At 40.3% G+C, this 17,014-nt stretch overlaps 1 protein-coding gene across 1 annotated transcript; it reads left to right on the top strand.

The window, feature by feature from the left end:
* The first annotated feature begins 5,553 nt into the window (after window positions 1-5,553).
* LOC136316301 (calcium homeostasis modulator protein 6-like) lies at window positions 5,554-7,814 on the top strand. Its single transcript, XM_066248288.1, has 2 exons — window positions 5,554-6,287; window positions 7,321-7,814. Exons 1-2 carry the CDS (start codon window positions 5,727-5,729, stop codon window positions 7,807-7,809), a joined length of 1,050 nt encoding a protein of 349 aa, XP_066104385.1. The 5' UTR covers window positions 5,554-5,726; the 3' UTR covers window positions 7,810-7,814.
* Window positions 7,815-17,014: the final 9,200 nt, after the last annotated feature.

Here is a 17,014-nt window from a genome sequence, read left to right as displayed (position 1 = left end):
GAAAAATATTAAATAATGCCTGACAAAAAACAATAAAACTGTTATTTAAGATATTTCCATATTGTCTCTTGATTGGCATCCTCACTTGCAATTTTCTTCACTTTTATCTGAGCATTGTCGGCTGTGCGATTTCCACATTGGGTGGCTGCCCAGGCACCCACCTTATAGAGAACGCAGATTACAAGTGCCATTTTAACAACCAGTTCACTGAACTCAACAAAAAATTAGGTATTGGTTCTGCTGAACCGGTGCAAACCAGCTGAATCCCACCACTGAGTCAAGTCCACTTTTAGTGAGGGTGGGGAGAGAGGTCCCATCTGGAAGACAGTCAGACAGAATAGAGCACCCACAGGCAACCCTGAGTTTTCTATTTTAAAAGACTGAGATCCTTACTGACTTAAAAATTCTGGAGCAGAAATACATTGTAAGGGGCAATGAATTCAATTTTGTGTTTGAGGTCACTGCTGGACACACAAGTGAAAATAGCGGCTAGGCTATCAGAAATGTCTATAGAACTTAGCACAGGGAGGAGCTAGAGATGAAGATTTGGAAATGGTGACACACAGTTGGTTTTCAAAGTTATGGGAGGAAAGAATGACGATAATGGACAATACTTTTTGAGTATTTATTATGAGCTAAAGCACTATTCTAAAAATGTTATATGTATCAACTCATTTAATCCTCACAAAAACCTAATGAAGCCAGTAATAATATTTTCTTTTTATGTATGAGAGAATTGGGGCACTGAAAGGCCAATTAGCATGCCTGAGGTTGCACATCTGGTCAGCAGTGATTCCAAGAGGACATGTATATGGAAAGGATTGGACTCTAGTGAGTATCAATATTAATGGTTGGAAGGAAGAGAAGCCTGGGAAGAAGCCTTAGATGAATAGTTATTGAGTTAGGCGGAGAGTCAGAGAGTGTCATTCATAGCCAATTTAAATTAATTTAATAAGGTAAGTACTGTAGATGCCTGTCACTACTGTAGGAGGTCAAATGCCAAAGATGAGTCACAGATAGTGAAGCTCTGAGACTCAGTGTCAACAAAACCTATTCAGATTTGGTTCATTACTTCTAAGAAAGAAAGTGAAACCTTTTTTAAAAATGTAATAAAATATAGAAAAACAATTATTTTCCTTTGGTTGCTGTTTACAGCTTAAATAAACATCCCTCTCCCTTTAGTAATACAGTTACGTGTGGATATGGGAAGATAATGAAGAAAAGGGAAATGTAGTGAGGAGGGGGAGTGCCCCATATCAGACATCTGCTGTGTAAACAAGCTGAGCCAGCCAGGAAGGAGGGCAGGAGGGGGTTGTAGGAGAGTCCCTGCTCCACCAAGGCCAACAGCTCTGCCACCCCCTCTCTTTGGCTTGGTGACTCTGATGAAAGGGGTAGCAGTGGGTGTCCAAGTGGCCCTTCAGCTGTGCCTGAAACCTGTCCCATGGCTCTATCATCTCCCGGGTGTTGCCCTGTTTCTCTCTAGATAGACTTAGCTATTGTTTGTCACAAGGCTGGCATTTGAATTGTCATGGAATAGCCATTTAACAAATGACACTTCTGTGCCAAGGTAAAGGTCTGATCTTTCTTTCTGTTTATGCCTCCGTAAGAGAAGCTTTTACAAACATTCCAAAATCTTAATATATTGATAATAATATTTTCCAGATTTCTAAATATATTACAGGAGGTCCTCCGGTTATGACAGTCTCAACATACAACGTATCCAATTTACAACACTCACTCCCATAAAAACTTAAAAATATTGAGGCGTGAGTATTTCAGCTTACACCATTAGCATTGTACTTAATTGGACCATGCGGGCAAAGTAGTTTGGTTGTGCGTGGTGGAAGAATACGTAGTAACATGGCATATGAGTGAGGGAGTTGGTCCCTTCCAGTGGGCAAGCCAACCAGAGGAATAAAAATAAGGAATTTTTTTACACTCATTTTTTGTCATTTTTTTTATTATAGTCCAGTATACAGTACAATATCTTTATGTCTTTTTCCTTTTTCTGTGCCTTATTTGTGTTTTTATGTTCTAGATTATGATTTTACAACTGTGTTATGATAGGAAAGTGACATAGGGTAGGGTATGTTTCTACTTACACCAAAATTGGGTTATGTCACTCTCATAGGAATAGATCTGTGTTGTAACCCGAGGCCCCTCAGTACATAGCTTAAGCAATATATCTACAAATCATAACACATAGAACAGTATCCTTTAAGATTAAAAGTGTTACACTTTCTAAATTTATTTGTTAAATTTGGCATATAAAGCTCTGTCTTGCACATGGTAAACACTTAAAAGATACAAATCTTCATTTGATTTTACTCATCTAGGGGACTCTAGGGGACAAGATTGACACTTTGCTAGAATCTAGCACGTGTGTTCTAACCAGTGCCAGACCATTACTCTGAGCTCTCAAGAAAGCTACAGAGAATGCTATTTGAGAATCATCTCCCTTAAAGATGACTGCAAGAAACTATGTGAATGTATATCTTCTTTCAAGAGTTTATGCTCTAGAATAACCAGGTGGTGGAACAGTGGGTAGAGCATCGACCAGGGACTCTGAGCACCCTGCTTTGAAACCCCAAGTTTGCTAGCTTAAGGCCAGGATCATAGACATGACCCCATGGTAGCAGGTTTGAGCACTGACTTAAAGCCCAAGGTCGCTGGCTTGAGCCTAAGGTTGCTGCTTGGACAAGGGGTCCACCAGTCCAGGTGTGTATGAGAAAGCAATTAATAAAAAACTAAATTGATGCAAATACGAGTTGATGCTTCTCATCTCTCTCCCTTCCTGTCTATCTCTCTCTTCTAACTCTCTAGTGCACGCGTGCACTGAAAAAAAAGAAGAAATGAGTTTATCTTGATTTCTTTACTAAAAAATGTCCTGTGGTTTCTGAAACCACTGATAATAATAGTGTTGAGAAACAAAGTAATACAGTAAAAACATAATACAACAAAACCCATAAACATTGACTTTCTAATGTGCTTAACATGAGGATCTCTCATTTCTTAAAAACTAAGGTAGATTGGCATTTAGCTGTGGATTTTCAAAAGTACAAAGGTCTTTCAAATATTATTTTGTCTCCTCTCAGAGAAACTTCTTGAATCCTTTCTACACTACTACTATTTTATTCAATTTCCACTAAGGACTAAACATCTGAGCAATAATTTCTCAGAACAGAGTTGGGTATAAAAGGCTTGGTAATCTTCAATAGACCCAGAACTAGAACCTACTGCTGCAAAGGTGGTGGGGTGGATGCCAGGGTGTTAGACTCAACTGCAGGTGCTCGGAGGAAATTTGGACTGTCAGGCAGGACCCAGTCTCTCAGGTCTATGGAAACATGTCAGAAGGATGGAATGATCAATAGTGTCTGTAGGATCCATGATTGGGGAGCACAGTGGTGGTAGCCCCAAGAGTTGATGTTGAGAGATACAAGTTGACAGGATAATACGTCAGGATGTAGTTCTCTCTGTAATGAGTTTCAGGGATAAGACTATAATCTACATATTCTGGTGTATAAAATCCCTAAACTTGACCTCAACCTGCAGCTGTGCCCTCATGATGGCCAACCTTCCTTCTCACCTTTAATACTCCCAAATCTATACTTTCCTTCAAACAAAAGATGGCCAAGCTCCTGGCATCACCCCAGAGCCCTGGTCATTCAGATTTCTGCTTAAACACCCCTTCCCCCTGGAGGATTTCGCAGGACACTCTACCACATGATTCTATTCTAATTATCTGCATAAGCTTGAGGACTTTCCCATCATTATCTACATTCTCTCCATTATAATGAGTTATATCTAAATGAAATATATACACTCAACGAAAGCAAGATATCTGTCTTATTCTTGCTGTATCAATAATCCCAGTCACATAAGAGGTAAGAGAAGGAAGGTTTATTTGTTTTGTTTTGTTTTTTGGAAATGTGAGATTACAGAGATAACAGAACAGAGGTGATTTCCTTCAAACATTCAACTTTGCTGCAAGTGTTCAGGGAGCCTGGCAATACCTTGTCTAATCTCAGAGAAAAGAGCCTCAACTGTTCTGCATGACAATGAGGACCCTGATCTAGGAACTGCTTCTGAAGACACCAGAGAGCAAAGCTATTCATCAAAGTGCTATAGAATGGTGGGCTTGTGCCAGGCACTGGTGGTGAGAGGTAAGTAAGAAGGTATCCAGTTGGATTAAGAAAAGAATAATATATTCCTTGCCCTTCTCTAAAAATTCACTCAGTTCCTTAGGTTACTTATTCTTCCTAAATAAATAAAGCAAACCTATCTGAAGGGAGCCAACAGGAACGGGTTCATTGTGACCTGCCCACCCAGACTCCATATCCAGACACCCTCCTTGGAGTGAGGTGGACAGCTAAGGGCACACCAATTCTCTTAAGGTAGTAGAGGGTTGCTGAGTCACCGAATACAATCCTTGGTCTAAAACTCAGCATTCATTCAAATGCTTAAATTGTGTACAATAATTTTTTGTTGTCTAATCCTAAAGTTGTAATGTGAGAGGTGATCTCTCACATTGAGTATTAATTTAACAGGCACACACTGTTTGTAAAAATGCTTTACATATGCTGCTTATTTACTCGACTCAACTGCCTTGAAAAGTGAGCACTATTATCTTGATTTTACAGATGGAAATATTGAGTTTCAGAGGTGTTAACTTATCACACACACACACACACACACACACACACACTGCACCTAACTTCAAAGGCCATGTTCCCTCAAGTACCTCACCTTGCTGTAAAACCACACAAAATGAGGCTCATTTTCACAGAAGTGGTTAGTTTGTGTCAGAGAAATGGTGCTTTGAGAAAACTGAAGGTGGAGGAAACAACATGTTAGTTAGATGTAGATGCAGTGGACCATTTTCTTTCATCCCAGTAGTATTTTTGAACAACCTTGTGCCCCTCACCACCCACCACTGATCAACTTGGTGGTCAGTAAGAATTTGACACTACTCCAGATACCAACAGTGTAAGAACATACCTGAAAGAAAAAGAAAAGGCAGAATCAATATAATATATTTAGTCAAATGTCCTTTATGTCCCGTGGGAGATCAGGCAGAGGAGACAATAGCCAGGGTGAATAAAACTGGGGGTTCTGTTCAGAAGAGGGACAGAGAGGGCACAGACATCAGGGATACCAGCACTGGAGCTGCACTTTATTGTGAATTAGCTTATGAAAAGAAAACAAAAATCTACCTTTAAATAATGTTTCCCATAAATGAGCAGGTGTTTTTGGTAACTGGTCTGCCTGTGACTCGGCTCAGGAAAAAGGAGGCTGCATTAGAGAAGTTTATGTTTTTTCTCATTTTGCCCAAGTAGGAAGCGTTGTTTGCATTGGGCAGCTGTATTGACGAAAAAGGGGTGAGGAAAGTGTCCTGGTTTGTTGTCAGATGGATGGACATAGAGGTTCCAGTAGAATAGAGTCAGTCCTCAGTCAGAGCTCATGAAGCTCATCATACAGCAGCCCTGGGAAAGGAGGTCAATGGTGTGCGTGGTTGGGCCGGGTTGTCAGCCAGGGCTGGTTGGTTTGGTTGAAATAAAGCGACAGTTCTCAAGGCTAGAGAAGCCCTGTTCTCCTTTCTTGAAGTTGCCTCTTAGCAAAGTAGTAAGCCCCAGACCAGAGCCCACCAAGAGTCAGAAGAGGGGAAGCAGGACAGCCAAGAGGCTGAAACATTCGAGTCTGTCTGGGACACTCTAAATAGTAAGAAAATGCAGAAGTTCCTGGGTTTGATCACCAGGCACCACCGTGCGCTGGGCTATGGTCTGGGGACTCTGCTGACTGCGGGCGGGGAGCCCATCTTCTCCACCGTGCTGTTCCAGTGCCCCTGCAGCGCCACTTGGAACCTGCCCTACGGCCTGGTGCTCCTGCTGGTCCCCGCGCTGCTGCTCTTCCTCCTGACCTACGTGATTAGAGCTCGCTCGTGGCGCCCCCTGACCTGCTGCTGCGCGCGAGGCGACGGCACCGGCTCCGACACCGGCGGCAGCGGCGAGCCGGACGCCCGCACCTGCTGCGGCCGGGAACGGAGCGGGCTCCAGGTGTGGGCGCGGCTCAGCGGGCCGGCTGCGCTCGCGCCCCTCACCTGGGTGGCCGTGGCGCTGCTCGGGGGCGCCTTCTACGAGTGCGGCGCCAGCGGAAGCGGCGTCGTGGCGCGGTTCCTGTGCCAGGGCCGCGACTCTAGCTGTATGGACCAGCTGCCGCTGGTGCCCTGCAAGAAAGCCCCAGAGCCCGCGGTGCAGGACCTCCTGATGGAACTCAGGGCCCAGTCGCAGGTGAGGCGCTGGCCTTGGACGCGGTGGGGAGGAACGGAGATGGGCGATGGGCTAACGCAGGCACACCTGGTGAAGTAGAAATCGGTGCCCTTTTCTCAGATACCTAAGACAAATTAGAATGGTTTCTTGCTTCCAATGAGCTAACAAGCAAATGGAGGAAAGGCACTTCATTTAGAGCAGGGGTCTCAAACTCGCGGCCCACCCGAACAATTTTGTGCGGCCCACAGACTAATTCACGAAGTTCAAAATATTTTGGATAAAATTAAGTAAGCCTAGGGGCCTACTTGTATTTTTCATTTCTCTAGCATCCTAGCTAGATATTAGCTTAGTTAACAGCAGTTGTGATGCGAACTACAGTTTCTGGTCGTTTTGTGACACTGAGTAAACTGCATGTACGATTGTGCTTGTTGTACTGATTTTTTTTTTTGTTTTCAGCTGCAGTGAGAAAAGTGTTGCGTAACAGTTGCCTTTCTAGACCTAGTGCGGCCCGCCCAACGGCTGTGATCTTGCTCTGCGGCCCACATGCTGAGTTGAGTTTGAGACCCCTGATTTAAAGGCAGCTACCTACTCAGTGCCAGCCAGGTACGGCGCTAGGTCCTTACATTGGTCTCCTGCTTCTTTATAGCGAACACAACGCGTCTAGGTCAGGTGGTTTGTCCAGCCATAGGTAGGCAGAATTGCTACAATTAAATAGTAGGTCTGCCTGGCTCTAAAGTCACCACCTCACACTGTTCTTTGGAATATAAAGCTCAGAGGTTCCTGAAAACGAATGCTTGCTTCATTGGATGAGCCGATAATCCTAGTTTTGAGTTTTAGCAGAATGACATATGCGCATCTCCCTGGGCCCTCGACCTGACTTGGGAAATGACTGACTTGCAGAGCAAGCAGTTGTACTGAGGAGCTCTGGAGGTCACTGCCATTCTTTGAAGAGATTAAGACCTAAACTGTTACTTGTTCATCATGACTGCTGAGTATTTAAAACTTTACCTGAGGACTATACATGCTAACTTAGTATTTTTCTGTGTTTTCTTAGATAATGGGCTGGATGCTAATAGCAGCTGGTATCATCTTCTTTCTATTTATTACATCTGTCACGCGATGCCAGTCTCCAGGAAATTATATGCAGTGGAAATTTTCAAAAATCTATATGGAACAGGAAGATAAGATTTTCAAAAGAGAAGCCCCCAAACATGCAACCAAATTGGCAAAGAGACATGTTAAATATTTCTTTGAGAATGCAGATCCAAAGGCAAAGGAAGGCTTTACCCCAACCAGAGAAGACTGGCAGCAGATTTCACCAACATACAGTTTCAATGTAAAGACAAAGAACCAGTATTACAGCCTGTTGCACAAATATGCTTACGGAAACGGGAGGAGTCACTGTAATCAATCATCTGAAGGAGATAGAGTGAATCCTGTTCTTAAATTTGTAGATACTCCTGGTTTAGACACCGCGTCCGGTATAGACACCACTTCCTGTATAAACACCACTTGCAGAGGAAGCACCTGTACTGAAGTGTGACCTAATAAATTAAGAGCAAAAAATGATTCTTTTGAATTATTTCTTCATTTCAAAAAATAAACATCAGTATTATTTATGGTGGCTTCTTTTTCTTCTTCTTCCTCTTTTCTTTGACTTGCCAATTATGGCAAGGGATAACAGCTCACAGAACACAATAGTCTACTGTGGTGATAAATTAGCAACCTCCAGCATGTCTCAGTCACTACTGTTTAAATAAATAGAGAATGTAACTGAAACTAAAATGTTCCAAATACTGTGCTGGGTTCTTTATATTATCTCACTTTAATTCTCACAAAAATTTTATAACACCTGTTGAAACAACTTTTTTTTATTTGTTTTTTTGTTTGTTTGTTTGTTTTTATGTGAGAGGCAGAGAAGCAGAAAGACTCCTGAATTTACTCCAACAGAGATCCACCAGGCAAGTCACCTTTGGGGTGGTGCTCTGCCCATCTGGGCCCGCTGCTCCGTTACTCAGCAAACAAGCTATTTTAGTGCCTGAGGTGAGGCCATAGACCCATCCTCCTTGGCCAGGCCCAACTCGCTCAAACCATTAGCGTCCTGGCTGTGGGAGGGGGAGAAAAGGGGCCAGGGGTGGAGAAACCAATGGTCACTGAATAAAACCTAGGACTTCCACATGGTAGACTGATGCTCTACTGCTGAGTCAAACGACCAGGGCCTGAAACAGTTTTGTGAGGAGATAAAGTCATATGCAATGTGGTGAGGACTACTTCAGGTGTGAGGAGAGAGTTGTGGACAGGGAGAGACTGACTTTATACAGGAATGCACTGATAAGAAGTCCTGGCTCTTTGGGAGCTCTCAGATTAGCAGAATTATGAAGAGGAATGTTGCAATAAGCACCTTAAAAACTTACTGCAGCATTATTATTTGTTTAATGGTAGGGCAGTAACAAAACAGAACTGCTTACTCTGCCTGGAGGTTTTGAAGGTGGCTTCAATGAAGAGATGACATAGAACTAAAAATTAAAGCAAGAGAGTAGTTTTCCAGGTGAAGAACAGAGAAATGTCATTCAAGGCAGTGAGTGATAAGAGTGAGTGAGAAGGCATAGAAGTGAGGAAGATTGTGATATGTAAGTTCAGGTACTGTTAAGGGGGTCAGCAATGTTGGGAACTGGGATGAATGAATGGAACAAGAATAGATAAAGCTTCTGTGTCAACAAAGGGAGTATGGAACTTGTCCTCTTGACAAATGGGAGCCTTGAGTATTTCCAAGTGGAAAATAATGCAATTAGATATCTTTGTTTTCTGGATTTTTAAGTTGAGAAATACAGCCTATAAGCAGAAAGCTACTAAAACAAATATACTATACAAAGCATAGTTTTAAATCTTACCCTTACCCTTTTATAAAGATATAACACTGAACAAACCACTACTCCCCCTACCACAATCAAAATCTTATTCAAGCCCACCATCCTTGTGATTCTTAATCACTATTTTGTTTTTTTGTTTGTTTTTTTTTACAAAATTTTTAAATTAAATTTAATGCAGTGACATTGATAAATCAGGGTACATATGTTGAGAGAAAACATCTCCAGATTATTTTGACATTTGATTATGCTGTATACCCCTCCCCCAAAGTCAAATTGTCTTCTGTCACCTTCTATCTGGTTTTCTTTGTGTCCCTCCCCTCCCTCCACCCCCTATCTCCTTCCTCGCCCCATCCCCCCCACCCCCCCTTACCATCACATTCTTGTCCATGTCTCTGAGTCTCATTTTTATGTCCCATCTATGTATGGATTCATATAGTTCTTAGTTTTTTCTGATTTGCTTATTTCACTCCGTATAATGTTATCAAGGACCATCCATGTTATTGTAAATGATCCGATGTCATCATTTCTTATGGCTGAGTTAGTATTCCATAGTATATATGTACCAAAGCTTTTTAATCCACTCATCCTCTGACGGACACTTGGGCTGTTTCCAGATCTTGGCTATTGTGAACAATGCTGCCACAAACATGGGGGTGCATTTCTCCTTTTGGAGCAGGTCTATGGTGTTCTTGGGGTATATTCCTAAAAGTGGGATAGCTGGGTCAAAAGGCAGTTCGATTTTCAATTTTTTGAGGAATTTCCATACTGATTTCCACATTGGCTGCACCAGTCTGCATTCCCACCAGCAGTGCAGGAGGGTTCCCTTTTCTCCACGCCCTCGCCAGCACTTATTCAATGTTGTTTTATTGATGAGCGCCATTCTGACTGGTGTGAGGTGATATCTCATTGTGGTTTTAATTTGCATTTCTCTAATGATTAATGATGTTGAGCATTTTTTCATATGCCTATTGGCCATCTGTATGTCCTCTTTGGAGAAGTGTCTATTCATTTCTTTTTCCCATTTTTGGATTGGATTGTTTGTCTTCCTGGTGTTGAGATTTACAAGTTCTTTATAAATTTTGGTTATTAACCCCTTATCAGACGTATTGTCAAATATGTTCTCCCATTGTGTAGTTTGTATTTTTATTCTGTTCTTGTTGTCTTTAGCTGTGCAAAAGCTTTTTAGTTTGATATAGTCCCAATTGTTTATCCTTTTATTTCACTTCCTCGTGGAGATAAATCAGCAAATATATTGCTCTGAGAGATTTTTACACGCCAACAATGAACAGTCAGAAAGAGAAATTAAGGAAACAATTCCCTTCACTATTACAACCAAAAAAATAAAATACCTAGGAGTAAATTTAACCAAGGAGACTAAAGACTTGTACTCGGAAAATTATAAAACATTGATAAAAGTAATCAAGGAAGATAGAAACAAGTGGAAGCATATACCGTGCTCATGGTTAGGAAGAATAAACATCATTAAAATGTCTATATTACCCAAAACAATCTATAAATTCAATGCAATACCAATTAAAATACCAATGACATACTTCAAAGATATAGAACACATATTCCAAAAATTTATATGGAACCAAAAAAGAACACGAATAGCCTCAGCAATCTTGAAAAGGAAGAATAAAGTGGGTGGTATCACACTTCCCAATATCAAGTTATACTACAAAGCCATTGTACTCAAAACAGCCTGGTACTGGCATAAGAACAGGCATATAGATCAATGGAACAGAACTATTTTGTTTTCTTTTGTGGTTTTATTACTTAGGTATATATCCTAAGGAAAAAAAGTTTAGACTATTTCTAACCTTCTTACAAATAGCATCATACTGTATATATTCTGTGTTTGATTTCTATCACTCCACCTTATTTTTCACTCATTCTTGTTATTGCTTATTGCTGTAGCAGCATTTATTTTCACTGTTGTATCATATTCTCTAGTTCAAATATTTCAGTTTATTTTGTCTGCTGTTCTTGAATATTTGTTCTATGATTTTAAAAAGAGATCAGATCTTGCCTAGTGTAAACAATATTGCTATGAACTTTTGTACCCTGTATCCTGTTCACACATGCCTAACAATTTGTAGAACATATCCAGACTCCTTTTTCTGGAAGTTGAATGTGATAAGACTGTGTGGCATAGCCTAGAGAGGGGTGAAGTACTAAGGGTCCAGTCAAAAGTGGAATTCAAATAATTTAACAACCGGTTCTCTGCACTAATGACCGTTTTAAGTATAAAAAAAAGATATACCAAAAGGTAGTTTATTATTTCATGCACTTATTACTTAAATAAGATTATGTTACAAGAGTTTTAAAATAATAATAAAAAATATTAAATATTACCTGACCAAAAAACCCAGTAAAACTGTTATTTAAGTTATTTCCATATTTCTTCTTGATGGGCGTCCTCACTTGCAATTTTCTTCGCTGTTGTCCAAGCATCATCAGCTGTGTAATTTCCACGCTGGTACAGGAGCCCACCTTAGAGAGAACCCTGATTACATGTGCGGTTTTAACAACCAGTTCACTGAACTCAACAAAAAATTAAATATCTGTTCTGCCGAAATGGTGCAAACCAGGTAACTCCCACCACTGGTTCTGGCCCACTTTTAGTGAGGGTAGGGAGAAATGACCCATCTAGAAGACAGTCTGAGACAGAATAGAGCACCCACAGGTGACCCTGAGTGTTCTAGTTTAAAAGACTGAGATCCTTGCCTGACCAGGTGGTGGCGCAGTGGATAGAGCGTCGGACTGGGATGCAGAAGGACCCAGGTTCGAGACCCCGAGGTCGCCAGCTTGAGTGCGGGCTCATCTGGCTTGAGCAAAGAGCTCACCAGCTTGGACCCAAGGCCCCTGGCTCCAGCAGGGGGTTACTCGGTCTGCTGAAGGCCCACGGTCAAGGCACATGTGAGAAAGCAATCAATGAACAACTAAGAAGTCGCAATGCGCAACGAGAAACTGATGATTGATGCTTCTCATCTCTATCCATTCCTGTCTGTCTGTCCCTGTCTATCTCTGCCTCTGTAAAAAAAAAAAAAAAAAAAAAAAAAAAAAAGACTGAGATCCTTAACTGACTTAAAAATTCTGGAGCAGAAATACATTGTAAATTCTATTTAGGGGTTGAAGTCACTGCTAGAAACAAGAAGCAGAAATAGTGGCTAGGCTATCAGAAATGTGTATAGAACTTAGGACAGGGAGGAGCTAGAGATGAAGATTTGGAAATGGTGACACACAGTTGGTTGTCAAAGTCATGGGAGGAAAGAATGACGATAATGGACAATACTTTTTGAGTATTTATTATTATGACAGTCCTGACATACAATGTTTCAAGTTCACAATGCTCACTCTCATAAAAACTTTAAAAAATTGAAACGTGAGTGTTTCAGCTTACACCATCAACGTCGTGCTCAACAGAGTATGTTAGTGAAATAGTTTGGTTGTGCTTAGTGGAAGAATACGCAACAACATGGCATATGAGTGAGAGAGTTGGCCTCTTCCAGTGGGTAAGCCAACCAGAGGAGTAAAGATAAGGAATTTTTTTACATTCATTTTTGTCATTTTCTCTGTTACTACAGTCCAGTGTATAGTATATTTATGTCCTTTTCTTCTTTCTATGACTTAGTTGTTTTTTTTTATGTTCTAGATTATGATATTACAACTGTGTTAGGATAGGTAAGTGATATAGGCTAGGGCAATGGTTCTCAAACTTTTTGAAGTCAGGCGCATTTAAAATCCTACCAATAATTGTAGACACACTATATACAAATTTCTGAGAAATATGTTATAATAATTAAGTCAAATATTAAAGAAAATACATAAAAAGTCCAAGCATGCTTTTATGGTAATTAAATGAAATAAATATGACAAAATTAAATTTATTCTGACATTAAAAAACATTTTTGTTACATTTTTTGAGTTATGCTTTTTAGAATTCATAAAAAAGAGGGGTTAAAAAATAAAAAAATGACAAAAAGTTATATTTTTATATATATAGATACATTCTTATTAAGATTTAGTAAATTCAGCAGGTTGTTTTTTTATTCTTGTTTTTATGAGAAACATGAGCCTAATGTGTCCTAGCAATTTCTTCAAAGTTTGGGCATATATTTGAAAGTCAAACTCTCATTTCCTCTTCAATACATTGAAGAATTCCTCTCTTTTTACTCTTAATTGTGTTGAGGGTAGAAACTCCCAATTCACATAAATAGGATGTTGAAAATTGTAGTAAAATGTTCAAAGCTTGTTTAGATATTGCTACATATTATTCTTTTATAGAAATCCAAAAGGCTTCAAGAGACAATTCCTTATGTGTAATCATCAATCCACGATCAGTGGATATAGCTGCCAGTTCTTCTTCTTCTGTTAATGTTAAACCAAAATCACTTGAAGCTTCTGTGAATGGGTTTCGAATCCAATCGTATTGTTCAGTGTTAAGTGATGGAAAATGCTATAAATTAAATTCTGCCCGTCAGCCTTCAAGTCCTATTTTATTTACACTTAATTTTTGCTCACTTCCAGAATTGAATTCTTCAATATCACACTTTTTTTTGAGAAATCTATCCAATTTTGGGGGTGTATTTATCTAAAAATAATGTAATGATGTGTTAATAATAAGTATAATAAAGATGTGTTAACAAAAAGAGCAGTATTTTTGTAATGAAATGGTATAATAGAGAACTATATTTATTTTTATATCAGGGCATGTGCCACAAACCAGTGCAGCTAGTAATTTCAGATATTGAGTGGAACCTGTGAGGAATTAAAAAAATATGCGGAATTAAGAAACTACGGGGTCAGGAGGGCCCTGTTATTGCTGTTGGCCAGAACAAAACACACCCCAAAACCAGATCTTGCTTTATTTATAGGGCAGAGTGAGGCCATTACCAAATCTTAACTTTACACCAAACAAAGGATAGTAGAAACTTGCCTCCAGTCTTTCTGGGGAACATGGGGGGTAGTGTAAACAATCCAGCACCACAGTTTAACAGCCTTTTGCAACCTAATCAGGTAAGTGAGGTGGGGGGTTGGGCAGACTGTCAGTTTACAGCCAATTCCCCACACCTCTGTCCTCCAAAAATCTAAACTCCAAAAACCCTGTTGCTTTTTGGTCCCCAACAGGCACACATTTCCCTGGAATACCATAGGGCGCACCTGGAAATCTTCTAGAGTGCACCAGTGTGCCCTGGCATGCTCTTTGAAAACCACTGGGCTACGGTGTGTTTCTATTTACACCAAAATTGGGTTATGTCACTGTCATAGGAACAGAACTGTGTTATAACCCGAAGCCCCCCTATACTTAGCTTAAGGAATATATCTACAAATTATAACACACGGAACAGTATTCTTTCAGATTAAAAGTGTCACACTTTCTAAATTTACTTGTTTAATTTGGAATCTAAAGTTCTGTCTTGCATGTGGCACTTAAAAGATACAAAACTTAATTTGATTTTACTCTTCTAGGTGATACTAGGGCAGAAGATCGACACTTTGCTAGATTCTAGCAGTTGTATCCCAACCTGTGCCAGACCTTTAGTCTGAGCTCTTATGAAAGCTAAAAGAATGCTATTTGAGAACCATCTCCCTTAAAGATGACTGCAAGAAACTATGTGGATGTGTATTTTCTTTTCAGGAGTTTATCATCTAGACTGATTAAGTTGTGGCACAATGGGAAGAACGTCAACCAGGGACTCTGAAGACCCCGATTTGAAACCCTGAGGTTGCCAGCTTGAGCCCAGGATCATAGACATGATGCTATGGTCGCTGGATGAGTGCTGGTTTAAAGCCCAAGGTCACTGGCTAGAGCCCAAGGTTGCTGGCTAGAGCAAAGTGTCACTGACTTGGTTGGACCATTCCTAGCCCAGGGACATATAAGAAAGCAATCAGTGAACAACTAACATACTGAAACTACACGTTGATGCTTCTCATCTCTCTCCCTTCCCATCTATCTCTCTTGTCTAACTCTCCCTTGCATGTGCTAAAAAAAAAAAGAAGAAAAAATGAGTTTACTTTGATTTCCTTACTCAGAAATGTCTTGTGGTTTCAGAAACCACTGATAATAATAGTGTTGAGAAACAAATTAATACAGTAAAAACATAATACGACAAAATCCATAACATAGGTTTTCTAATGTGTTTAACATGAGAATCTCTAATTTCTTAAAAACCAAAGTAAATTGGCATTAAATTGTGGATTTTTAAAAGTGTAAAGGTCTTTCAAATATTATTTTTTCTCCTCTCAGAAAAAATTATTGAATCCTTTCTATACTACTACTATTTTATTCAATCTCCACTAAGGGCTAAGCACCTGAGCAATATTTTCTCAGAACAAAGTCAGGTATAAAAAGCTTGATAATCTTCAATAGACCCAGAACTAGAACCATCTACTGCTCCAGAGGTGCTGGGGGTGGAGGCCAGAGTGTTAGACTCAACTGCAGGCGCCGGGAGGAAATGTGGACCATCAGGCAGGACCCAGACTCTCAGGGCTATGCAAACATGTCACACGGGTGGAATGATCATCAGTATTCATGGGATCTATTATTGGGGTGCACAGTGGTGGTAACCCCAAGAGTTGGTGTTGGGAGACACAAGCTGACAAGATAAATAGGTCAGGGTGGAGTTCTGTCTGTAATGAGTTTCTGGGCAGGACTGTAATCTACATATTCTGGTCTATAAAAACCCCAAACCTGACCTCAACCTGCATCTTGGCCCTCAGGATGGACCACTTCCTTCTCACCCTTAATACTCACATCTCTGTGTTTTCTCTCCAACCACAGATCGCCAAACTCCTGGCACCCCAGAGCCCTGGTCATTTACATTTTCGCTTAAATGCCCTCGCCTCCTGGAAGCTTTCTTAGGACACTCTACCACATGATTCTATTCTAATTATCTGCAGAAGCTCGAGAACTTTCTCATTATTATGTATATCCTCTCCACTTTAATGAGTTCTATAAACCCAATGAAAGCAGAATATCTGTTTGTCTAGTACCTGTTGTATTCAATAATCCCAGTCAGATGATGGGCAAGAAAGGAAGGTTTTTTTGTTTTTGTTTTCTGGAAATGTAAGATTAGAGAGATGCCAGAACAGAGGTGATTTGCTTTAAATATTCAACTTTGCTGCAAGTGTTCAGGGAGCTTGGCAATACTGTACCTGGTCTAATCTCAGAGAAGAGAATTCCAACTGTTCTGCATGACAATGAGGACCCTGATCTAGAGACAGCTTCTGAAGACACCAGAGAGCAAAGCTATTCATCAAAGTGCTATGGAATGCTGGGCTTGTGCCAGGCACTGGTGGTGAGAGGTAACTAAGTAGGTATCAAGGTGGCTTAAGAAAAGAATAATACATTTATTGCCCCTTCCCTAAAAATTCTCTCAGTTCTATAGGCTACTTATTCTTCCCAGATAAATAAAGCAAACCTATCTGATGGGAGCCAACAGGAACTGTTTCATTGTGACCTGCCCACCCAGACTCCATATCCAGACACCCTCCTTGTAGTGAGGTGGACAGCAGAGGGCACACCAATTCTCTTAAGGTAGTAGAGGGTTGTTGAGTCACGGAATACAATCCTTGATCTAAAACTCAGCATTCATTCAAATTCTTAAATAGTGTACAAGAATTATTTGGTATCTAATCTTAAAGTTGCTATTATCATGATTTTACAGATGGGAATACTGAGTTTCAGAAGTGTTAACTTATTACATGTACACACACACACACACACTGCACCTAACTTCAAAGACCATGTTCCTTCAAGTATCTCATCTCACTCTGGAGCCACACAAAGTGAGGCTCAGTTTCACAGAAGTGGTTAGTTTGTGTCAGAGCAATGGTGCTTTGAGAAAACAAAATGTGGAGGAAACATGTTAA

This window comes from Saccopteryx bilineata, chromosome 12 (genome assembly GCF_036850765.1).
Source record: "Saccopteryx bilineata isolate mSacBil1 chromosome 12, mSacBil1_pri_phased_curated, whole genome shotgun sequence".
Classification (NCBI taxonomy): Eukaryota; Metazoa; Chordata; class Mammalia; order Chiroptera; family Emballonuridae; genus Saccopteryx; species Saccopteryx bilineata.
This window is presented reverse-complemented; position numbering and strand designations above follow the sequence as displayed.